The sequence below is a fragment of the Numida meleagris genome, chromosome 1 (assembly GCF_002078875.1).
Source record: "Numida meleagris isolate 19003 breed g44 Domestic line chromosome 1, NumMel1.0, whole genome shotgun sequence".
NCBI classification, from domain to species: Eukaryota; Metazoa; Chordata; class Aves; order Galliformes; family Numididae; genus Numida; species Numida meleagris.
The window spans coordinates 109,318,105-109,342,770 of NC_034409.1; the positions used below are offsets into that span (position 1 = coordinate 109,318,105).

Sequence of the window (24,666 nt, forward strand, 5' to 3'; positions counted from 1 at the left end):
AGACGTCTTTTTCAACCTTGATGATTTTATGTCTGCAGGGAGCAAGACGAGCCAGCTGTCTGCTGAGATACTGTGCTCTCCTATGGGCAATAGCTGGGCTCTAGCTTTGTCATAGCATCAAGATGGTCAGGTTTTCAGTACTGGATGTGAGGAGTGAGATGTAGTGTCCATGGCAGCTATCCTAAATCATGGCTGGGAACCTCAGTGGTGGGAGGGGATGGGAAATGCTTTATAGTTTAAGCCAGATGTAAGGGAGTGAACCCCACCACTGCCTTCCAGCTGGTGTTCCCAGGCCAGGTGCCAATGAGTGATAACAGCAGTTAGATCTTACCCTACCTTTCCCAGCTGTGCAACAAAGGCATCACATAGTCTTGGGATAAGAGACAAGGGCAAGGGGCTGTGTGTGTGCATGTGCACTTCATCCTCACTGCAGAGAGGACTCATTGGGTGCAGTGTCACTCTCAACAGGATCCTACCTAGTCAGCTCCACGGATAACATTCCTCATAATTAGTGCTGGTGGCAATTTCACAGCTGAGTCCTAAGCCAAGAAATAAGGATTTTACTTGCTACATATTCCATATGTTCCATACAAGCATTAGCAATAAATTCATAAATAAGAATTTATTTAAACTAGTCAGAGACAAAGGAGACAGATGGTACAGAGAGGCCAGTACATCTGCAGGGATTGCTCTTATTAGTGAAAATTATCTCAGTGACAGATTACTGTTGGTACATTGCAGTCCTTTGGAAACAACTTTTCTGTGTGTTGTTTTGTGGTGGTTTTTTTTTTTTTTCTTTCAAATAATACCTTGTTACTGATAAATAATTCCTTCTAAGGTCAAAGTTTCTTCATAGTCTGAAGATGTCCTTGACCTGAAGCTTAACATTTTCTTTTTTACAGCTATCTTTAACTTTATGTGTGTTTGCAATGTAGTTGACAAACAGCAGTGAACTTGCAGCATCCTGGAGCCCTGCAGGTGTCCATACCTGAGCATCCCTAACTCCTTCTGCTCTGCCATTTCTGGGCTCCCCAGAGGGTCTACAAGTCACACGTGGAAAAGGGGTAGGGCACAGGTGGATCTTGAGGAGTGCTCCTCATCTTGATCATGGTCCTGAGAGGAACAGGAGCAGATGGGTCCCTGAGTGATGCTCACTGGAGTCTTGCAGTGTTACTGACCTGCCCTGAAAGCAGGAGCCCAGTAGGCATTTGTGAGGAGTGCTGGCAGACCCTAACAGAGGGCCTTTGCTAGATCCTGCTGTTAAAATGGCTTTGTTTGGTTGAGACGCTACAGAGGTGCTAGTGGAATGCAGGTCATGGTGGTCACTTCACTCAGAGAGTGAGAGACAGAGGAAATGGTCTCTTCCGTTATGGCTGTTGCTGGATCCCTGACTGCAAGGAGATGTTTGTACTTAGGTCCCACAGCTCTCTGGGCCCTCTGTCCAGTCACTGTACATTTCTGCTTCTGTCCAGGAGTTTCAGGGAGGGCTTGCTTCCTTTTCATCTACTGCCGCTACGCTCATCACCTCCCAGCAGCAACAACACCCTAGGCCCACAGCTCTGCCCTAGTGTGCACAGAAGGACACCTTATTCAAGGGGCTTCAGGCTTTCCTCTTCTTTTCGTCATCCTCTTTCTATAGCATTCCTTGAGTTCAACTGCCCATGGTTATAGCTGGGCTGCATCCTAGGGCGCTGTCAGTACGGTTTCCTCATAAACTCAGGGTTGGAAATGGAACCCAGGCAGTTATGGAGCTGGGGCTGCTGTGTTGCTGGGACTTGTGGCTAACATGGCTGTCTGGAGCATAGGGTTTGCTTCCAGAAGTAAACACCTTTTCAGCTTTGTGTTTGGTTGGTTTTCATAATGGCTAACTATTACTTCATCTCCATCTCCTTCTGTTTGGGAGTTGGTGCAGTGCAGCTAACTGTAAGACCCAAAAGCTTATAGGAACAAACTTAATTGCACTTGGGGCTTGCTGCAGAATGAACTATATTCATGGATTTAAAGACTCATAAACTAAAACAGGAGGAGATTTTATAGATACAGAAATAAAGAACCGTTTCTCTGAGAGCCTCAGGCTATCAATACCTGCATCTTTGTAAGAACAAATTTGATCTTGGACTACGTGCCAAGAAAAAAAAGTGCACTGCCTTACTTCTTTCTTTTCCTGACAGCCTAGAGGACCTTTGGGTAATATATGAACTTGGGCTGCTAGAGTTATATTAAGGGAACAGCTTGCATAACTGATGGTAAAACTGGCACTTATGCAGCACAGAAGTTTATTGAGTGAAAGATACTTCTAAAGTGATCTGCTCCAGAGTCTGAACAATTAGAATAGGTTCTAAAAGTGGAACCTCGAGTTTGAGCAAGTACTTATACTTACTATCTTGAAACTGGAACATTTTAGGGGCAGTGTTTTTTCTCTTTTCTTACACAGAAGTCTTTTGTTGTTTCTCTCTTGCAGGAAGATGAGGCTGTGTGAGCTCTATGCAAAAGTTCTGGGGACAGAGGAAGCTTTACACGTAAGCACGCAATCTAAACCTTGGTATCTCTCATCAGTCTTGTTGCAATTCGAAAGGGCAGAATGAGACTGGAATGCAGCAGTGCTCTGGGGCACAGCACTGTTTGGGAACTGGCACATGATACAGGATTTTTGCTGCTCTCTGTAGATCAGTGGAGAGTATGTTACAGCACGTCTTGTGTTGTACTTCACAGAGAGGATATGAATGCTTTTACGAAGCAGTTAAAAGGACAAATATATTCTCATTCTGTGCATTGCTGAGGGTGGCATTTATTGTGTTTACCACCATAAATTTCAGCTGTTCTGAGATTTCCTCTTAATCCATGTTGAGCACAATGTTTCTCATCTCTTACTAGATGCTGAGATCCACTACTACACGTATTTTTCTTTTTGTCTTTGCTTTCCCTTCTCTGTAATGGTAAATAACTGATAAGATTTGTGTTATCTCAGACTTAGTTTATGTGATCAAAGCCCTTTATCCTTTAAGGGCAATATTACATGAGTTAAATGTTGTAGACACCAATCTCAAGATTACATCATTTTAAACATAGTGATACTGTACACCAAACCATGAAAGTACCGTACACTACGTTTTTTAACAGCATGTGTTTGTACCCAATGTACACATTACAAATATTAATTTTGCTTTACATGGCTCAAAGCATAAATTTGTGCTCAAAGCATAAATTTACATTGACAGATTAAGAGGATTATCTTCTGTTGTGCCCATATTGGCTATATATTTAAGCAGCTAGCAGTGTCTAAAATTAAGGTTTATTGTGTCTGATCCATACTGCATTAACAGACTTGTTAAATGTGCTCATCTTGTCAAGCACTGTCATGCAACAAATCATAAGCTATCCTCACTGCTGTTTCCTCAGTTCTCTTACTAGCTTCTCTGGGAATTTGTCCTTTCCTTGAGTGAATTAATGTCTGTTTTACAGCCAGTGCATTATGAAGAGAAGAACTGGTGTGAAGAGCAGTATTCTGGAGGCTGCTACACAGCCTACTTCCCACCAGGCGTAATGACTCAGTATGGAAGGTACAGTGTCTATTTATAGTGGGCTTCAGAGTAGCAAGATAAGACCAAGTTAATAAATAATCTCAGGAAGGGTCATAAATCCTCTGTCACTCTGTTGGCTTTATACCTTTGAGATCGCTAGAGAATATTTTACACAAATCTTATAACCTTCTACTTGTCTCAGTTGGGCTTTATGATGGATGAGTACAGTATCATTAAGGTTTGTTGTGTGGGTTTTTTTTTGTTATTTTTTTCCCTCTTTTTGTTATTTGGTGAATACAATTGAGTAGATTTTTGGAAGGGAACTGGAAAGTTTTCAGCATCTGTTTACAAAACAGACTTTAGGTATTTGAGCCCAGTGGTACCATTTCCAGAATATCTTTAGCTGGTGTTTTGTAAATACTTGTGGAGAGTCGATTCCTATCAGCACTGACAGTCAAGTGATTTCTTTGGACAGTTCTTTTTAGCAGACAAGGCTTAATACAGTAATCAGTACAGTTGTATACAGTCCTCCCAGGCAAACATTTTTGCATGAAAACAAGATTTACCAAGAAGAAAAGAGTTTGCTGCTCAGACCAGCAATTGGCTTTCAGTTACATAGTTTTTAGCGTCTACTTGAAATACAAGCTTTCACAATTACAAAAAAAAAAAAAAAAGACCAACAAAACAGTTGTAATGAAGAACATATGGAGGCCTTAGTTTTTAAAGTAATTTTAATGACACTAATTATTGTGAATTATGGAAAAAAGCAGCATAAAATCTTTTTTTTTCCTGGTTGTTACTTAGATATTATGGGGATATATTTCAGAATGCTGCACTGGGAAGTATGAAGAGCCAGTAATACCTAGCATTGGTATTTAAGACATTGGATAGAATTATGAGATATAAAACATCTCATCTCAAACTAATTGTCTTTTATATCTACACAAGCACTAAACTTACATGCAGAAATAGCGTTGCAAGAACTGCAATGTAAAAGTTTAGAAATATGAACACCAGTTTGTTTCCCTTGAGAAATGCCATGTAATGCTGACTACCCATCCAGCTCAACTCACTCAAAGTTAATATCTCTAAGTATCTGTTATTATTTAAAACGCAATTATTCTAATATTAACCTAAAGATTCCATTGTCTTTCCTGATATAGTTGATGTGATTTATTGCTTGTTCTCCCTCCAGGATTCTTCGGCAGCCCATTGGCAGGATCTACTTTGCTGGCACTGAGACAGCCACAGAGTGGAGTGGATACATGGAGGGGGCTGTGCAGGCTGGAGAAAGAGCAGCCAGAGAGGTACAGGCACAAGCCTAAAGCCAAGGATGCTGTCAAATAGTCTATGGAAGATGAAAGATCTTCTGGTTGGAGGCAAAATGGGACCTGAGTATTAATATTTTTAGACATTTTGAAAAAGAGGATAGACTGCAAAAAGGATGAAGAAACATTAGACTTGGAATGCTTAGAAAAGGCTTTGACTATTTGATCCAATTCCTTTCTGTGTTCAGCAGTGAAATCCTTTCTTCTTCTGTAACAGAAATCCAAAATTCTCACCTAGTCATTTTTCCTCAAAATGAGCACTTCATGTTGGTCATCATACTGACAAGATCATGGCTGTTAGCCTCACTAGGAACAGCTTAGTTCTGCAGACCAAGCTAGTCCCTTCTTCAACTATTTCCAACACCACCATTAATATAGTGGTACACCATTGACATAGTCTTACAAATATTCCTTAAATAAGGACTTCAATATTTCATTTCTGAGAAAAAGCTAATTTCTCAAATATTTTAATGAATGTTGCATTTATGGAGAATCCAAAGGAATTTGGTCTTTATTTTATGGGGTGAAGAGAACCTTATGTCTGAAAACTGCAGTCATACAACAGAAATTGGCCTGGAAGGGATCTGGAGAGTTCATCTAGTCCATACCCATGCCACAAGATAGGGATAAACTGTCCCTAAACTGGCACATTTCTGAAGGTTATACTTGTTCTTGGAAAAAAAAGCATTCTTGAAAACCTCCATAGATAGTGCTTTTTGACCTCTCTAATGTAAGAATATCCATTGCAGCACAACCTTCACAGATGGCAGCAGAGAAATTGGCAAGTGAGCTTGACTGGTAGAAATGTGATGTTTTCATTCCCTCATTTACTTGTGGAGGGAAAGTAAGTTTAAAATCCAGTACAGAGATGTTTCCCACTCTATCTTATAGGAAAGTTGACAGCATTTCTGAATCTTGTCTAGAATAAAAGCCTATTGTAAAACACAGCAAATCTTGTTAAATCTACAAGTGACTGGAATAGGAAAAACATTAATATCACCACCTCCGTTTCATTTTACTGTAGCAGTTCATCTTGCTGTTTTTTATTACTCCCAATTCAGACAATCTTTGCTTTCCTATTTGTATCTGGTATCTTTGATACTATGAATGGTTACTTTTTCATTGTGAAGGTTTCCTTTTTAATCTTACTTTTTTCTGCCTGAAAGTGGTGGTATTTCATTATAGGATTGTGTTCCTCTCCCTACATCGTGGTAAAATTTACATAACAACCCACTCATGACTATATTGGTTACTCTTGTTGTAGCTGTATATGCACACCTCGCTTTGCTGTGAGTGTATACTTACCTCTTAGTCAGATTCATATTACCTTAGTTACATAAGACTAATCAAGTTCTGGTATCTGACATGGAGGAACTAAACATGGAGAACTTTTTCTGTTATTTTTTCTGTTTTCTACTAAGAGGGGTGTCTCATTAAATATTGAGCCTCCCCAGAAATGTGTTGTAAAAAGGTGACATTTTCTTTAAAATTTGAATACACAGAGATTTATGTGCTGAGTTGTTGTCTTAGTCATGTTATTTTCAAACAAACACTGAAAGCCAGCCCTTTTCCCCTTCAAAGAACAAGTGGTGCTTACTAGGAAATGTTATTTACTTTCAGATACTGTTTGCTATGAGGAAAATCCCAGACACTGAAATTTGGAAGCCAGAACCTGAATCGATCGTAAGTTTTTTAAGTGGATTAAATGGATTATTATTTTATCTTTGGTGTTGTGGATGAGAAAAATAAAAACAAATATTGGCTTTTTTTAAGCCTTGTAAACCAAAGCCACAATAATCTTTTCTTACCAAAAGTGCCCTTCCCTAACAGGAACATAAGAGAAACTAAGAGAAGTCATCCATCTGACAACTCTGAAACATCAGATCAGAAAGAATTGCACTTCTTAACTGGTCAATTAATCTTTTTCATGTGCCTCTTCCTATTCCTTTTAATTGAGTAGAAAACTTTTATTCTCTGTACATAATAACACAAGTGGCTTCAGCCCATTTCTATTTCTGCTTAAGAATCTTTTCATATGCATCCTGCCTCTCACTGTGGATATGTTGTGTTGGTAATGAATGTTTTCTCCTCACAGGATGTTCCAGCTTTGCCCATCACTACCACCTTTTGGGAGAGGAACTTGCCTTCTGTGCCAGGACTGCTGAAGTTGATTGGGTTTTCCACTTTCTTCACCTCTGTGGCTGCTGCAGTGTTATTTGCCTACAGAAAGGGACTTCTGGTTCGAAATTGAAAAATGTGCCAACACAAAGCCTCACACTCACAGTTTTCTTTTTCTCAGAGGTTTTTTTGGCATGTACTTCCCTGCCTCCAAAGACAGGTCAGGACTAGGGAAGAGGAGAATACAGTAGAGAGAAGACTCTAGAGGGGAGGGTAAATGAAGGGGATCCATATTCAAAAAGAGCCCCTTGAGTCCAGACCTCCTTCTAGCAGTAATTTTTTTGTGATTGAATTTCTAGGAAACCTTGCCAAGAATTATCACCTTGAGATTTTTATCCAGATCTCAGAATACAGATGACAAAATGCCTTGATAATACCTGTTTTGATAAGATTTCCAGTAATTTTTACGTATTTTACCTTTTACATATATCATAACCAGGCCCCTCATTACGAGTCTTCTTGGCACTTCCATCTTTAGTTGAAACAAAAAAAAGAACTTCTGCCCTCCTGTGTGGTAGACTAAGAAAAAAAATCCATAGCTTAAAGAATAATTGATTAGTTAATGCAAATTTTTGGTGAAGATCCTTTTAGTGATTTTTTTGCTCTCTCTCAAATGTCCAGAGCCCAGGCAGCACTTAAACAAGAAGTCAGGCTACCTTTTCAAATGGTAGTCTAAATGCATCCATCCCAACTATGCAAGTGTGGCCATGGGTTGTTAGTATTTCCAGTGGTGTAGTTGTCCTGTAGTAAGTTGAAGGATAATGTTTCTACTGCCTTTTGCAATGGGGATGAATGTCAGGCTCCCCATCTATGTCTGAGTTCATCCCTGTCCAGGATCAGAGCTTCTTGGCCTGGAAAACCAACAGGCTCCAGATGACAGCCAGTACAGAGAGCAACATGGCTGGTCAGGCGGTTGGGGCTGAGTGTAAACCAGGGACCTTAGGTTAATGTGCTAATACAAAGCATTTTGAGCCTTTGTCACCACCTGATATCTTTCTGATTCCAAGCCCCACCCCCACCCCTCCTTTAGCTCCCTAAAGGGAACTGCAAGATAGCAAGGGAACCAATTAATTTCTGCTTACCCCTGAAAGCTGTAGAGCTGCCCATACAACTCTTTTACCACTTTTTCTTATCTCCTTCCTTTCTTTCACCTGCTTAAATTTATCCTTTGAACACCTTGAGGGTAGCTCTTGCCTAGTAGGGCACAATGGGTTCAGAAATGTAGCTTTAGCATAGCGAATAATACCCTTATCTGTCCCTCAGCACTTGCTTCATGCTGAACACAGCTCAGCTGATTCAGAGTTCCAGTCTCTCCTAACAACCATGTTGACGTGATTAGCACTTCCACTTCTGCCTGCTGTGCAGTGTTGTACTGACTGTGTGCTGCTGGTGACTAATCAGGGATCTAAATGATGAAAAGATCAAAGGGAACCATGGATAAGACAGTCACATACAAGTGCTTCTGCCCTTCCTAGCTTGATACCTTTCAAACAATGTGAAACAGGAAAAAAAGGGGGGGGAAGAAGGGCAGGAAACAAGTGGAAAAAAAAGCTGGAAGAAAAACTAACCCACCAACCCACCAATACCTTAGATGCCAACCTGTCAGCTCAGTATTTCTACTGTTTAACATCTGTGCAGGACAAAAGAGGAAGTCAGAGGTATAACTAGGAAAAGGATTTGGCATAGTGCATGAGGAAAATTGGGTGGAATTCTTCTGAGTACATTTGCTGCACTGCTGCCTTCAAGCAGTGGTAATTTACTTGCAAAATAAAAAAAAAAATCCGACTGCATTTCAGAGAAAAGCTGTGAAGAGAAGTATAAAGTATAATAATATATTCAGCAAAGGGGAATGAACAGACAGTAGAGGAAATTTACCATCAGTCTCACGCAGACTTTCTGGGCCAGCATCTGATGTCCTTGCTTGTGCTGAGTAGTACCTCGCTCTCCAAATAGTCCCATGGAAATCCACTGAACTACCTATAAGGCTGTAATATTTGTGAGCGGTGCATCGGTTTCTGGCCCTTAGGTTTCATTCTTTTTATCTTGATGTGCCAGTTAAAAATCTTCTTGTAGCAGCAGCTTGGATTTTATCACAAATGAATATCCTCATAACAGCCTTTTAAAATGCATGGGGGAACTTTTCAGACATAAAGATCTTTAAGTCAGAAGAACAGTGCAGCACTGTACATATGGCCTTTCTCATTGTATCGCATCGAGCACTAATTGGCTAGGACATTTGCCTACCGCAGAGTGTTTCTACATGGGCTTTCTTTCTCTGTGAATTATTCACGAAATGTATTAGAAACCCAGAGCTGAATGGGAGCTGCGTGAGTTGAGAGCTTTTGCAACACAGATGGTTCTTGGGCTGAAAATAAGTGTAGGAAACTAAACTTGGGAAGACGTTCTTGAAGTCTTGGCGAATATTTCTAAGTGTTGGATAGTGAACACATATTTAACATATAAAGAACTGCTGCCTTTGCAGACAATTTCTCTCCCAACACTGGAGTTAAAGTCCTATTTCTGCCCTAGAAATGCTCTGCATGTCTGGAAAGGGGAGCAAATATATGAGAATAATGAGAGCAGACTGTTTTTATTCACATCCAAAATGTGTATTTTTCTTTTTTTCTCCTTAATCTGTCACTTTTTTTCTAGTCTAACAAGAAATTGTTCTGTGCTTTAGGAGCAGAAAACTCAAGTAAAAACAAATTTAGGTGTACTTTGAACTGAATTATACCACAACAAAAGCTTTTCATGAGGTTGGTCATTAAAAAAAAAGTATATAGAGATATAAAACTTTCTCATTCTTAGTTTTAAAGCAAAACACAAATGTAACAAACAAAACAAAAAACACAAAACATTTCAGATGGAGTGATGTGAAATCGTAATTTGGATCCCCTGAGGTTTCTAGCCAATACTTATAGAGCTGGCAGGTCTGATTTGCTGCATTTGTATTAGCACTCCAAAGTCTTTGACTTCTTCCTTCTAGACTACCTAAGTATTAGAACTGGTCTCTATGTCTCCATAGCCATGTCTTCCTACTGTGCTGTGGAGCTTGTTGCCACTGTGTGATTAAGAAGTGTTTGCTGTTGTTTCCTCAACATCTTCTGCATAAAATGAATGTGGCGTGTTGTGTTTGTGTATGTCAGTGTGATGGGAAAACTCTGTGATGACAAGTACAGGTAGAGACTGAAGCTGTGTTCGCATGGATAGAGGGAACTGTTAGCACTTGCTTACACTTTAAAGTTGTTTCATGCCAGCCCTCAAAGAGAGGGGTGAAGTCTGCTTTAATAACCAACTGGTAGTGCTATGCTATATTCTTGTTAACACATTTGATGAGAAATCTGCTAATCATTAAGGTTCCAGGAGTTTACCAGCTTAGTAAGATGTATTATAGGCACAACCATGGAAATAATTGTATTTTTCTCTTACAAACTAATTTGTGTAATTCTGTATATTCTAAGGATCTTTAGTGTTTGCTACCAAAAAAAGTTTACTTGCAAAGGGCGTCAAGTCTTGGCATAAAAATCTGTGTTCACCAAAGTACTTGGAAATTAATTGTACAGGCTATTCAATACTAACAAGGAAGTGAGCAATCTTGTCTTTCCTTTAACTAGCACATTTTTCTTCTCAGCGCAAATCTTGATTGCAGTTAGCACATCTGCTGTCAGTAAGACAAAGACATTAATCACATTTAAGTATATGTCTAAGCATTGTCAGTGGCTGGAACCCAAAACCTGGTGGAGAAGCCAGGGGTTCCTATTAAAATAATCTCCCCCTTTCCTCAGTGGGACTATTTCTCTCTTAGGTAGATTTTACAAAAGTCCAGAATTTTTAAGATTTTTTTTTTTTTTTTTGAGACATGAAAGAAAACTGTTTTTGAGGAAGAAGGAATTGTGTGTGCTATGAAAGTACTTGGATGCAAAAGGGACCCAGAATTAAATGACAACAAAACTGCCACTGCTCTCAGGCAAGAAGCAAACCCGCTTAAATTGCAGATTACAAATGCTCGTGAATAAACCTGACCTGTGTTTAAATAGATTTTCTCTCTCAGTTCTCCACCTTAAGTTCACCTTGATCTAACCATCCATTCTTAAATAGAAATAAAAATGAGATGGCCAAAGCAGACTTGCTTTCGAAGCATCTCTACTGTGAAATTGTTTAGGCTCTATCATAGACTGCTGCTTATAGTGTGTCTCTTGTGACCATGTGCAGGTCAATGTTAAGTGATGCCTGCCTCTGTGTTTTGGAAAAAAGACAAAAAAGTGGCTTTGCTGTGCAGGAATATGTATGCTGTGTGCGTGATGAGTCTGTGCCTTTTATAACTGTAGCATTTTCTCAAGTGCCTCTGTGGTGACTGTCTCCCTTGGTTTCCTTCTTAAGTTCCCTTTTCACTAGGCTCTGCAGATATTTTTACCTGACAGCTGTGAACCTTTTTTTTAACCTTAATTAGAATCAATAAATATCATCATGTCACGTTAATGTTTGAGGCTTTTCTTTTGTGGACCCAGAACCTCCCATTAGATTTGTCTGTAATGGCGGGTATTACTTAGTAACATGACATTTCACATTTTGTGCTGAAACCAGTGAGATATCTTTAATTTTTTTTTCTCTGTAAAGAAAGAGAATGACATTTGGCCGTAATTCTTCCTGACATACAGGTGGCCAACTGTCTTACAGTTCAGAAGTACTTTTTATTGCTGTAGGTGGATTTGAAGTGTCTCCATCCCAAAGTGGGAAGAAACAGACCTTATGCCAAACACTGTGTGGTGTAAATGTAAATAAATAAATAAATGGGAAAAAAGTGAGGCTAAAACACTGATACAATATTGTCCAGCAGCTCTGTAGCGGCGTTAGAGAAGGGTAGTCTAAGACTACTGGAGAAAGCTTAAGCATCCCAGTGAGAAATGTATTGAAAGCATGCAGTGCTCTTTGTGTAGACTGAGCCTTCAGTATTACAGGCAAGTTATGTAGGAACACAAATACGATGAAAGCAAATATACTCTGCTAATCCACTGAATGCTCTATAAAGCATACGTCCCCAAAGAAACGTATCAGAACCAGCAATGTATCACAGGCTTTCACATGCTTGACAGGGCAAGGCCTCAGCCTGTGCCAGATGGCAGGAGGCCTATGGAGGCCTAATATCTTCTGCAAAGACATTAATAGCAGCAAAACTAGATATTTTCAAGGAATGTGTGATAACTGCCCACCTAGAGAGCAATTTGGGAGCTGAAACTGTTGTGTGGTGCCATTCAGACACCTGAGGGCAACTTGTCTCACCTCCACATGCTGCATCAGAAGGCTGCAGGTCTTCCTGAGACTGTGTCACCAACCAGCCCCACAAAGGTGGCACAGATGTGCTGTGCATATAAAATCTGCCTCCTACTAAATGCTGATGATAATTAGGCACTTAACTGCTTTGCTGGGATACTTAGCTTTGGAGAAATGCAAATAGGCATATTGTAGGTCCTGTAAATCTTCTGTGATGCCAGTTAATGCACTGCGTGCTAAGAGGTAGCTATACATATAGAATATTAGCACATGGTGGCCCTTCATGCAGAAAGGTTATGCAATGATTTTGTTGGTCATTCGAAAGGAAAACAAAGGCATGGTGTTCTAGTAAGTTTGGGTACTTGTGGTATTTGCTGGAAAAGCTGTCAGTGAGCAGTTGAGTGCTAAGTTAAGCTGTACAAAAATACAACTGTGTAAGAGGGCTTGCAAGCTGATGTTCATTTGCATGATTTATACGGACAGCAGCGATAATATATTCTGAAGCTGGGCTAGGAAAATCTCAAAAAAGAATTTTAAATAGCTGTGATAAGTTGTAAAATACACATTAAAGGTCTTCTCCGTTGAGTCCTTACCCAGTGCTGTGCTGGCTCATCACAGCTTTTCCATTCTTCCTGGCATTGCCAAAAGGGGCAAGCAAAATGGTTTTGATCTCTTACATCCATTGTAGATCAAAGTTAGCCTTGCTGTGCTTTGACCAAACGTGACGGAGACCTCTTCTGCTTCAGAAGTGATGAGCTATTAAACTTTCACACAGGTTTAGATTTTGCTAAGCAAAAATTATTTATTAGGAATTTTTATAATCACCCAGTAGTGTAATGACTGTAGTGAAATAATTACCACCTGTCCAGCTTCATTTCATCTGGCATCAGCAGGTTCTGTAGACTCCAACCCCCAGCTTTGCAGGGGAAAAAGTCTCATCCATCTCCAAGTGATCCGTTTATCTGACCTATGGCAGAATGGGCCAGAATCATACAGCCCAGCCTCATCTGCATGTGGATGCAATGTCACTGAAAGCCAATTGTTTCTTTGTGGGGTCTCATCAATGCCATTTCTGTAGCACAGCAGAGACTTGATGAAGCACTCAAGCTGGGGGATGTAAGGATGGAGCACAGCTTTGCCAAAAAGTACTTGAGGAATAATACTGGTGGATGGGAAGCTGGTCATGAGCCAGCCATGTGCCCTTGCAGCCCAGAAAGCCAACCATATCCTGGGCTGCATCCAAAGCAGCGTGGCCAGCAGGGTGAGGGAGGTGATCCTGCCCCTTTGCTTTGTGCTGGTGAGGCCTCACCTGGAGTACTGTGACCAGATGAGGAGTCGTCAGTACAGGAGAGATGTGGACCTGAAAGTAGAACAGGGGAGATTTAGACTGGATAAAAGGAAGAAGTGTTTTACAATGATGGTGGTGAGGCACTGGCACAGGTTGCTCAGAGAGGCTATAGATGGTCCATCTCTTGAGACATTCAAGGTCAGGCTGGATGGGGCTCTGAGCAACCTGATGTAACTGTAGGTATCCTTGTTCATTGTAGGGGAGTTGGACCATTTGGCTTTTAAATATCCCTTCCAACTCAAATGATTCTATGATTCTGCAAAGTGGTACCCAGCAGAATCACTGACCTTTGGCTCACTGGGTTTGTCAAACGGCTCAGTCTGCTCCTGCACTACCAGCATCACCTGGCGTTCAACCCCACATTTGTATATGCTCTAATGCTTAGGTGGGAGGGAAGGGAGGAAAGGGCATTAGTAATGCACTGAGGCATCCTTGTCAGCTCTCAGGCTGCTCACTAACAATTTGCATATGCTCCAGGTTGTAAGAAAACACTTTGCACAGCAGTGTTGCATTTAACAGAAATTACATTATAATTTCAGATGTGGAAACTACTATTCCAGAGCTGAGTTCCATCGGGCTGTGCAGTCATTATCTGAAACAATCGAAATGTGTGCTTGTACCTAATCAAAATTAAGGAGAGATGTTACTTCAGCATGTTCAGCCCCAAATGGAATGAGAATATTAAATTAAATTAAAAAGTCTGTTATTTTCCAATCATTTCTTTATGAGCTGGAGCTTGGCCAGAGTGCTTTCTTGGAGATGGTATATTTGAATCAGTGCTTCTATGGAATAATAGAATCCATAAGGTTGGAAAAGACCTCTAAGATCACCTAGCCCAACCACCAGCCCACCCCCACCATGCCCACTGCCTGTGTCCCTCAGTGCCACATTCACACGGCTCTTGAACACCTCCAGGGGTGGTGACTCCACCACCTCCCTGGACAGCCTGTGCCACTGCCTCACCACTCTTTCGGAGAATAAATGGTTCCTAATATCCAACCTGAACCTCCCTTGGTGCAACTTGAGGCCATTGCCTCTTGTCCTATCACTGTTACCTGGGAGAAGAGGCTGACCCCCAGCTCACTACAACCTCCTTTCAGGTCACTGTAGAGAGATTTATCAATCTTGATAAAGCAAACTGTCTCAGAGAAATCCTTTTTTTTAGAAAAGGGAGGTGTTCAGGTACATTTAGGTATAGTTTTGTTCCTTCATGCTGCCAAGCATCAGCAAAGACTTGAGCTGTCCTTTCTGGGGAAGTCTTGAAAGTGGGGACTTGTTTTAGTGGTTTGATTTTTGAGTTATTTTGGTTACCCACCAGGACAGTTAAGAACCAGTACAGAAACACCCAGAGACCTCTGTGCAAGTCCAAGCGTTAAGCTTTTGTCTGGGATGATAAAATCATGCAGCCACAAGATGGCAGCCTTTACTTCAGCGCCCATCCCCGCCTGGCTGTACTGTTGTGCAGAGGGCGGATGTAGGTTTGAGCTCTGCTGTCTGAAGCTGCTGTGTATGAGGAGTTGTTTGTCATGTATCCTAAGCTCTGCCTCTTATATTCAGCCAGACTGGATTTACCTCGTGTTTAGATGAAAATGAGGGTGCTCAGGCTATAACTGAGAGAGTTTTCAAGTGAGTGGTGTGGCCATGGAAAGTCAAACACTAGCACCAGTGATCCTTTCCTTCATTATCAGTCCCAGATGGAGAGAGAGTTATCTTTTTGCACTGTGAATAGCAATGGAGCTTTTTCCTTTAGTAATAAGCGTAAGTAATATGCTTATTCTTTGGAATTTTTTTCCCCAAGAATAATAAGCAGGAGGGGGCTGATTTGTTTACATGGTCTAATAGTAGTAGGACAAGAGGGAATGGCTTTCAACTGAAAAAGGGGAGATTTAGGTGAGATGTTAGGAGGAATTGGAGAAGAGTAGGCTCCGGGGAGACCTCACTGTGGCCTTCCAATACTTGAAGGGAGTGTGTAAACAGGAGGGGTTATGACTGTTTACATGGGTGGATAGTGATAGGACACAGGGGAATGGTTTTAAACTGAGATAGGGGAGGCTTAGGTTAGATGTTAGGAGGAAGCTTTTCACTCAGAGGGTGGTGATGCACTGGAACAGGTTGCCCAAGGAGGTTGTGGATGCCCCATCCCTGGAGGCATTCAAGGCCAGGCTGGACATGGCTCTGGGCAGCCTGATCAAGTGGTTGGCGACCCTGCCCATGGCAGGGGGGTTTAAACTCGATGATCATTATGGTCTTTTTCAACCCAGGCCATTCTATGACTCTATGAAACTGTTTACCCAGAGAGTGGTGAGGCCCTGGCTCAGGCTCCCCAGAGAAGCTTATAGCAGAGGGTTGGAACTTGATGGGGTTTAAGTTCCCTTCCCACCTAAGCCATTCTATGATTCTATGATAATGATAATTCTATGATAATTCCCTGCTCCTCCTATGTATCCCAGGTTATTCTATCTCTGCTACATAAGATAGGGCTAAAAAAAAATTTAAGAAGGGAGAGAGACACACAGACAGAACAGAAACTCAGAAGCCAAGTGCGACAAATAAAGAGCAGAACAGCAAATGAAACTGGAAACGAAAACATTGATTTCCAAGTGCAGGAGCTCAGTGGGAAAAGAAAAAGTTGCAGTTCACTATCAGAGTGCACATTTAATTTCCCTTTCTGGGTTTTCACCAAGGTGAAATTTGCTTTCCATGTGTGTGTGGAAAGCAACTATTGCTGGGAACATTTACAAAGCAAAATTTGTTGTTTTAAACATCTCTGTGGAAAAGCCTAAAAGTAATAGAGGAGACCCAACAAAAATAATTTTTCCATAGAAAAGGACTCACTGGATTTGTCCATTTTTCTATTTGTTGGTGCTGCTGTTAAGACTCTGTATAAAGAACATAAAACCAGGATCCAGCATGCCCATGGCATGGTTTCTGGCCAGAGAAAAACACATGCTGTTAGGCAGCAAACCTGGTCAATAGCATGTGGGCACCAGCAAGTGAGAAACCTACATGTTGTGACAGGTTAACTAGTACATCCATCTGTGTAGTATTTTTATTCAAAAATGTAATGCTAATTTGTGCCTATGATTGGAAGTATGCTTGTTCTGGGAAAAAAAAAAAAAAAAAGAAGATGAAACTGGAGATTGGATCAAACATGGACTGGAAAGTATTGCTGACAAACGACCATCAGCGGGACCAGGCTGAAGGTTGCAACCATTTGCTTGCACAGTGTGGTCTCTAAGGCTGGGTGTTTTGTCATTAGCATCCTAGGGGAACCTGGGCAGACCTCCTCCTTGCCCAGTGCAGGGAGCACAGATAGAAGGATACTGCCTGCACCTGCCCTTAGAAATTTGTAAATGCAGTTCAGTTCCCATCAAGGTGCTGATAGGACTTAGCATGGACCTTGGCCACCCCACTGGTGCCCACCTCTCCCAACTCACCTCTCATTTTGAGAAAAACAGAGCATCCCCTACTTCTGCCAGGGGGTGCAGGGCTCTCCCTCTAGCAAATGATCCATGAAGCACCCCAGCCTCAGATGGGGTCAATGGAGACTTTCCCACCCTGTGGCCTGGTGAGGACCCTGCTCTGTTCCCAGTGGAAAGTGATGTTTCCACTGTTTCAGCCTTTTTCATGATGGCAGTGGCTTGCTTCTTTGAGAGCTGTCAGTGGTGATAAATTGTTCCATTCTCTTTCAAAATTGGTTTAAGAAAGATGCCTGGCTGTTTAATATTTAAGCCAGACATTTAATGTTTAAACAGGGAAATTGCTCTGGTAGTCAAAAGAGGCATAGAAGCAGAATGGAAACCAGTCTGTGATTTCTGACAGCCACAAACACTGCCATCTCCTGTAGAAGCACAGTGCATGGGAGCCACACAAGTTTCAGAAATGCCACTTTTAATCATCCTCCTTTGTTTGCTGATTGCTGCTCCCACCTCAGTGAGATGTGCCCCTTCCCCAAGCAGTAAGGAACACTGTACCTGGCCCTATTTGCCACTAGTTCAGGTGGATTGGCCTTGCACTTCAGAACTCAAGCAAATTGCAATGGAAACATGCATGAGCAAGGTGAAAAGTGGAGCTGAATGGTGTTGGCCCATGGGTATTTGGCAGATTACTCTGGATTTCCTTTGTATGCGTGCAAAGAAGCTGTTTATGGCTGCAAAATTCAGAAGTTTTGAGTCAGCAACAAAGCGACCAGCTCTAACCACCATAAATACAAATGTGGGTGAGTATTTTGGAATGGGTGTTGTGCTCAACACTGTCACTAAGAACATCTGCTCTCATCTGAAAGGGGCATGATGACAAGGGGCCACCTCAGCAACCCCTTCCCTCTGTGAAGAGCTTCCGCTGAGCCCACCAGCACCTGGGCTGAGATTGGTCTGTATTCAGTTGTGGGGTCTGCAAAGCTTTTGCCCCTATTCTTACCCCCCCCCCCAAAAAAAAAAAAAAGTAAGAGGACATTTGAACGTGATGGAAGAGGTGGCGAGGAGTGAAGTAAGTCATCTTGCTGGGTAGGTGTTCCTGTTCGTGGTTACTGCACATGATATGCCCTGTTATTTCATGCAGATGCAGAGAAACACCACCTCCCACAAACGCCTAAAAAATGACAGGAGAGAAAGAATATGAAGAAAAGTTTATAGAAGAGATCCTCTTATCAAGGTTTCAGGACTATTGAAAGGCACATTTCACCGATGTTGAATGACAATGGAGTTCATGGACATGTACAATGCTCACATTTCACGGCAAAAAGACCGCATAATGATGGTATGTTGTGAAACATATATTCCAGACTTCAGTTAACGCTAAAGTGATTATTTTAAGTGTGTCATGTACATAATAAGAGCGGAACAGGAAGATGCATCCAATTACTGTAATTTACAAGGCAGTAATTCAAGCCCCAAATATATTTTTCCTTATTGTAGGAAGGCAGTACAGATTACGAGCAAAACGAGGGACAGCGAATTGACAGGGAGCCAGGAAACTGCTGATGTTCTGAACAAAACAGCGAGCATGTTACACAAGTCAGATGGGCTTCAGCTTTGCTAATTCACTTCACTCCATATTAACAGCCAGTGGCCAGGCTGGATCAATTGCACTTGGGCCAGGAAGCAGCCAGAGCTGCTCCATGGAAGAGCTGCAAAGCATGAGGCTCACTGCTCTATGTGGCTTTTGCAGCCACACAGTGTTGCTACTTGCTCAGCTGTGGGCAGAACAAGTCCACATGCACTTCCACTCTTGCTCTTTAACGATCCACTTCATGCTAATTATCTCCTTTCATACAGCTGATAGTAAAGTTTCACATTGTGATGATTAATAATTAATCAAATGCCTTTGGAAATTAATTTAGCAATCCTATGCCTGATTGGCATGCTAATCTCTGGTGTGCAGCAGGGATGCCACAGAAGAAACCTCCAATATTCTGAACCACTAACTGAGGTGAATTCATAAGGGTACTTATTAACTCATGTGACAAAAATAAGGCAGTAAGTGGAAATGAATGCATATTCCTAGAACTCTTTGCTTTTTGGGATAGGTTTTTCTTTGCCTTCCCTATATTAGGAATACAACATTGATATAAACACGCCCAATCAAAACAAATGGACAAGGAAAAGGCCATTTTCAAAAATACCTCCACAGTTGATTTAGTTTTGTTTTGCTGGTAGCCACTGCAGTAGATTTAATGCATTAATTACGGTACTAAAAAGAAAATCACAGGGAGAACACATTTTGCCCTTTCCAGTTGTCCATGTCACTTCTTTCCAAAAATAACCCTCATCTGGTAAAATTGAAGAAGAGCAAGTATGCAGATTTGGCTGGACATTTAGTTTGCACTACTTCCGAATTAATAGTCCCTTTTTACAGGCAAACAGCACTGCAGCAGCCACAGAGGTGAACAACACAGTAGACCCAAGTAGACATAGCAGTCCTGGCGCAGATGGCAGGTTCCTCTCCCAGAAAGTGGTGGTGAATGGTCGGGATGGGACATCCTGGAGGAAAGAGAAATTTGTATGACCATAGGCTCTCCCTCACTGTGCAAGGGGATACATCAAATCACAGAATCCTAGAATCATTAAGGTTGGAAAAAAGACTCTGATCATAAAGTCCAACCATCAATCCAACCATCAAACACCATACCATACCACTAAATCATGTCACTCAGTGCCACATCTACCCTTTTCTTGAAAACCTCCAGGGATGGTGACTGCACCAGAAAAAGAAATAATAGAATCATAGAATCATGGAATTAGCTAGGTTGGAAAAGACCTACAAGATCATCCAGTCCATGAATATGGAAAGCTTCACGAATTTGCACGTCATCCTTGCACAGGGATGCCTCCCACTAGGCGAGGGATATCACAAGTTCTTCCTAAGGACCAAATAAGGTGGGGAAGGTGGGTCAGGGTTCTGAAACACATCATCTGTTGAACCATAAGGCCACAGGACAGTGAAGGCAGAGCTACCTATGGGTCTTGGCTGCCCACTCCTTAGACAGGGATAATGATATTCCTTGGACAAGTTGAATAAATGGATACCATCAGCATGTGAAGTAATTAAAAACTAGCAGAGGAGCCACCAAAAGAGAGCCTATAGACGGACCGAGAGACTCAATCCTCTGATTAGAACAAGAAAGTCAGGCTTACCTTTGATTCTGGCTCTGGCATCCAAATTTCATTCTTTGGGATCTTCCCCATATGGTATAATATCTAGAAAAGATAAATAAATAATTGTACCACGCCAACTACTTTCTGTTTTGGGAATACAGAGCAAGTCAGAGCAAGATGACACTGACAAAAAGCTAAATTGTGACCAAAGCATTGAACCAGAAAGTGTATAGCGATTTCTCTGTTTATATCAGCAGTGAGTGAAGGAGGCAGTTTCAATAGCTTGTGTAAAAATAGGATAGCTGGTCATCAGATGGTTATGTGCCTACCAAAGTTTTAAGGATAAAAGGACAGTTCCATGGAGTCTTTTGTCCCGTCTGTAAAAAGTAGGCCAATCCAAAAGACCTATCATTTTCCCAGATGTTGTGTTTTGTTTTTCTGAGTACAAGTAGAAGTGCTTTTTCACACGGCAGTTTGAAAAATAGCACAGTGCCACGCACTCAGGACACAAAGCCTGTTGGGAATGATGCTTCTTGAATCACAAACAAGGGAGAGATTCAAATCTGGGGCTTTCAAAGGGCACCATTATGAAGTTACCTCCTGGCTACACTCAAGCAGTACAAAGTTCATCAAGGATTTTTTTTTTTGACAACAAGTTGATTGCAACAATTATGGAGGTTCTTGGGGGCAAATGAATGTCTCCAGAAGAGAAAGCTAACTCTCTTTATAACAGCTGCTCATAGGCATGGAGAAGAGAAATGTGAAATTAGGAGACTCGAAACAGAGAGTACATAATGAAAATTATAAGGTGAATATGACATTGTCAAAGGAAAGCAAGGGGTTGATTTTCCATTATTTAACATAATTGTGGCTCTGTCATATAGCAGTTGTAACTGTAATACATATCCTGTAATGTGTGTTTTTTCCCTCTTTCCAGACAGTTGTAGAGATTTTACTGACTGGGAACCCAGCCCAATGTGTGTCGTTCTGACGAGATTTAAACATTATCAGAGCCATTCATTATGGATTCATAAAGCCAAGCTCACTGTTCTCTCTGGTGAAAGGAGAAGAAAAGGGGATGAATAAAAAATCAGAAAAATGCTCAGATTTCCACGCTGCTTCATAGGAAATAACTGCAAGCATTTCTCATGACTGAAATTGCTTGCAAAACATACCATGATTAATTTGATAGAAAGTGTGTTGGTATATCTAAGGGCCATAACAGGCTGGATTGCTTGTTCCTCTAGGCATGGGGTATACAGCATGAGCTTCAGTTTGAATCTCTGGTGTGGTAACATGCTGTGTAATGTTCAGATTGTTGCAAGACTTTGGCTGCACTTTATTCAATACCAAACTTCAAAAAGTGGTGTTTCGGCTTTTTGATTTTTAAAGCCTTTGTTTCACTTTCTTTTCCAGGATTATCTGATTCTTTCCCACCAACCTCAGCACAATCACAGTGTGTGAGGCACCAAATCAGACCCCTCCAAGCTGTACTTAACCCTTTTAAGTCTTTTAAAAGAGATGACCAAAGCAAACCAGCAGCTGTACCTCTCTGGCTGCTCTCTCTCCTGCCTGTACAGCCCCCTCCATGTACCCGCTCCATTGAGTAGCCGTCTCTGTGCCAGCAAAGTAGATTCTGTCAACGGGCTGGCGAATGATCCTTCAAAACAAATGGAGAATGTCAGATGACAAGTCATAAGAAGGCGATGATCCTTCTAAAAGCAATTTGTTGGCTTTGATGAAGCATTCAACTTTGTTTCTCCATCATTCCTGCAGAGCAGGGCTGGGAGGCATGGTGCAATAAGCTGTCCCTGCAGGACCACCAACTTGCTTCTGTAAACAGTGCTCAGGAGCAGAGAGAGAAAAACCAATGCATAAATCAGTATGCTCAGCTTCTGTGCAAAATAATATGAGCCTTATTTTAGTGCTAGGATAAGAAATAATCCTAATGGCCTCCCAAAATGTAGTGCAGCTGGCAGGTGCATGACAGCTTTGTTGTTATCCTGCTATTACAATGGGGTGTGAATTATGTTTTTGCAGTGATGGGTCACCAATATCACCTACTCTTTGGGGGTTGGACTTGCCTGGTTGCTTGCCAAAAGGGGCTGGCAGCTGAAGGCCTCTGCATTCAGGGAGTAGCATCTGACCCTGAACAGAGTCATAAGCCAGCTCATCAGCTATGCAAAGCTGCACAAGCATCTTGCTCAACCCAGATACAGGGAATGAACTCCCTTTCCCATCCAACTGTGGATAAGAGACCTCACCCACCACTACATGCGAACACATAGTGTTCAGATAAATTACTACAGAAGAGTCTGTGCATGGGATGACTCCTTCCCACTCACATCTTTGACAGAGGTCAGGTGTAGCTCCATAATGGACAATCAGTTTGAGGAAAGCATACTAAGGAGCTCACGCTGTCGTTTGTTCTTTGGTTACGGATATGTGATTTGTCTGGTTGTTTCCAATAGGTGGTGAATTGTGCTTTCCACAAGCTTTTCAGTGATACACTAAACGTTAATCATTGTTATCTACTATGACCCTTTAGGAATACAGCAGTTCTATGTGGGGAGGGCACTGCAGGCTTTGCTGAGTGGGAGGAGAGAATGAGTTTTCCTGTAAGGGTTTTGTGTCTTCCCCTGGTGATGCAACTCAGCAGCCTGTTAGAACCCGATGCTCCACCTGCACAGTCAGCAGAGACTCCTCCTCTGTCTAAGGAGGAGGCCTTGTGCCTTTGAGGACTTAGAAAGCATTAAAAATTATAACGCAAATAGGCAAATAGTGCACTGAGGTCAATACTCTAACTAGACTACTGTGGAAAGGTTTTATAGCTCTAGCAGGTCTTTTCGTGACTGTGCTTTGTTTCCTTGAAAATCACAAGAGAAACTCTGGTCTTATTAAAAGTCAAAAGCAAGACTCATTAGCTGGCACGTAGGGGAGTGCAAAGAGGGTTGGAGCTCCCCCAGTGTGCTAAATATGCCCTAAGTTTTTTGCATAAAATAGATCATTGTACATGAGCTACAAAAGTATTCTGTTTTACCTTCCATATGAATACATTATGCCAGGTGGGAAGTAGGCTGTATAACAGCCCCCTGAATACTGCTCCATAGTCCAGTTCTTCTCTTCATAATGCACTGGCTGTAAGTATTAGCAAATATTAGACAGTGAGACAGTGGCAAAGAAACTGGAAATAAAAATAAAAAACAAGTTTCCTCTGAAGAGGGGAAAAGAACAGGTTAAGGATGCCATGTCATGTCATCTGATTAATGCTATCCATGTACACACAACAAACATTTGCACTTTTAGAGAAGCAGTAGACTCCATGGGGAAATGATAGGGCAAATTAAACCACATGCCTCCTCATTCTTGCAAAGAATGAGACTGCCAGATCTTTTCTTCCTGTACTAGATGCTGCTGCCCTCCCCTTGGCACTGTAGATTCTATAGCACAACATAGAATTTTAGGTACCAGGAATTTTTACTTCATTCTCCAGAACAAAATAGCAACATTACTGTACAACGGAAGTGAAAACAGGTATTAATTTCTTACATGTAAAGCCTCTTCCATCTCCATTGCCTTGGCAAATGACTCACAGATTTTCTTCTTCCTGTATGAAAATAAAAGCATTTGGAAAAAAAAAGGGGGGGGGGGGAGGATAAAAACCTCTCAGCTATTGCTCGTTATAAAACAAATTGTACACATTGCAATACATTGGAAAGAAAGTTGGGTTTTGCTTTCTGATTTCAAGTTCTTATCTTAGTGTGCATATTCAAATGCTGATGCATAAATGTGACATCCAAAGTGGACCCTGGAATGGAAAGTGAAGGCCGGTTTTGGCAAAGAGCTCTAAAAAAACAAATCTTGGTACATTTATTCTAGGATGCAGAGCCAATTCATTCTCATGTTCACTGGTGTAAGACCAGAAGAGAAGTAATATAAATCAATGAAATCCTTACAGATTTACTATAGCTGAGATCAAAATATGAGCTGGAGAGTACTACTCACATTCCTAAGCAGAATTCCTCTTTTCCTTGCATGTATACCAAAATCACATTTAGAACATACAGTGTTCATTTCAGAGACTAATGAAGAAACCACACTGTTGTAAACATGGAGGTTTAAAACTTCTGTCACACAATCTAAATGTGAAGGATAACCAAAACTTCGTACATCAGAGCTCCATTTATCCCTGGGGTGAAACACTACTCAGTGGGGATGCAGTCTGAGAAACATGGAAGAGCAGGCAGGACGTGGAAACTCAGAAATATCCATAACTGGATGATATCAGCATTAGTGTCTTAGACCTAAAAGCTAAACTTCCACCCAGCATTGCTAGTTGCACTGATCAAGTGTGTATATACATACGCATACACAAAACACACACAAGTCTGGAGAGAAGCACCATAGAATCATATCATGGAATC

General features: G+C 41.4%; 2 protein-coding genes across 4 annotated transcripts in view; one reads left to right on the forward strand and one right to left on the reverse strand.

Moving 5' to 3' along the window:
* Positions 1-11,506, forward strand: part of LOC110403719 (amine oxidase [flavin-containing] B-like) — a 54,337-nt gene extending 42,831 nt beyond the window's left edge. For both annotated transcript variants that reach the window (XM_021407360.1, XM_021407351.1), the window contains exons 11-15: positions 2,462-2,519; positions 3,463-3,560; positions 4,717-4,828; positions 6,470-6,532; positions 6,945-11,506. In XM_021407360.1, the coding sequence (XP_021263035.1) occupies positions 2,462-2,519; positions 3,463-3,560; positions 4,717-4,828; positions 6,470-6,532; positions 6,945-7,100 (487 nt within the window). In that variant the 3' untranslated portion in view covers positions 7,101-11,506. The remainder of the gene's footprint in view (positions 1-2,461; positions 2,520-3,462; positions 3,561-4,716; positions 4,829-6,469; positions 6,533-6,944) is intronic.
* Positions 18,259-24,666, reverse strand: part of LOC110403733 (amine oxidase [flavin-containing] A-like) — a 46,230-nt gene continuing 39,822 nt past the window's right edge. For both annotated transcript variants that reach the window (XM_021407386.1, XM_021407396.1), the window contains 5 exons: positions 23,792-23,849; positions 23,283-23,380; positions 21,791-21,902; positions 20,282-20,344; positions 18,259-19,627 (listed from right to left, as the gene is read on the reverse strand). In XM_021407386.1, the coding sequence (XP_021263061.1) occupies positions 19,472-19,627; positions 20,282-20,344; positions 21,791-21,902; positions 23,283-23,380; positions 23,792-23,849 (487 nt within the window). In that variant the 3' untranslated portion in view covers positions 18,259-19,471. The remainder of the gene's footprint in view (positions 19,628-20,281; positions 20,345-21,790; positions 21,903-23,282; positions 23,381-23,791; positions 23,850-24,666) is intronic.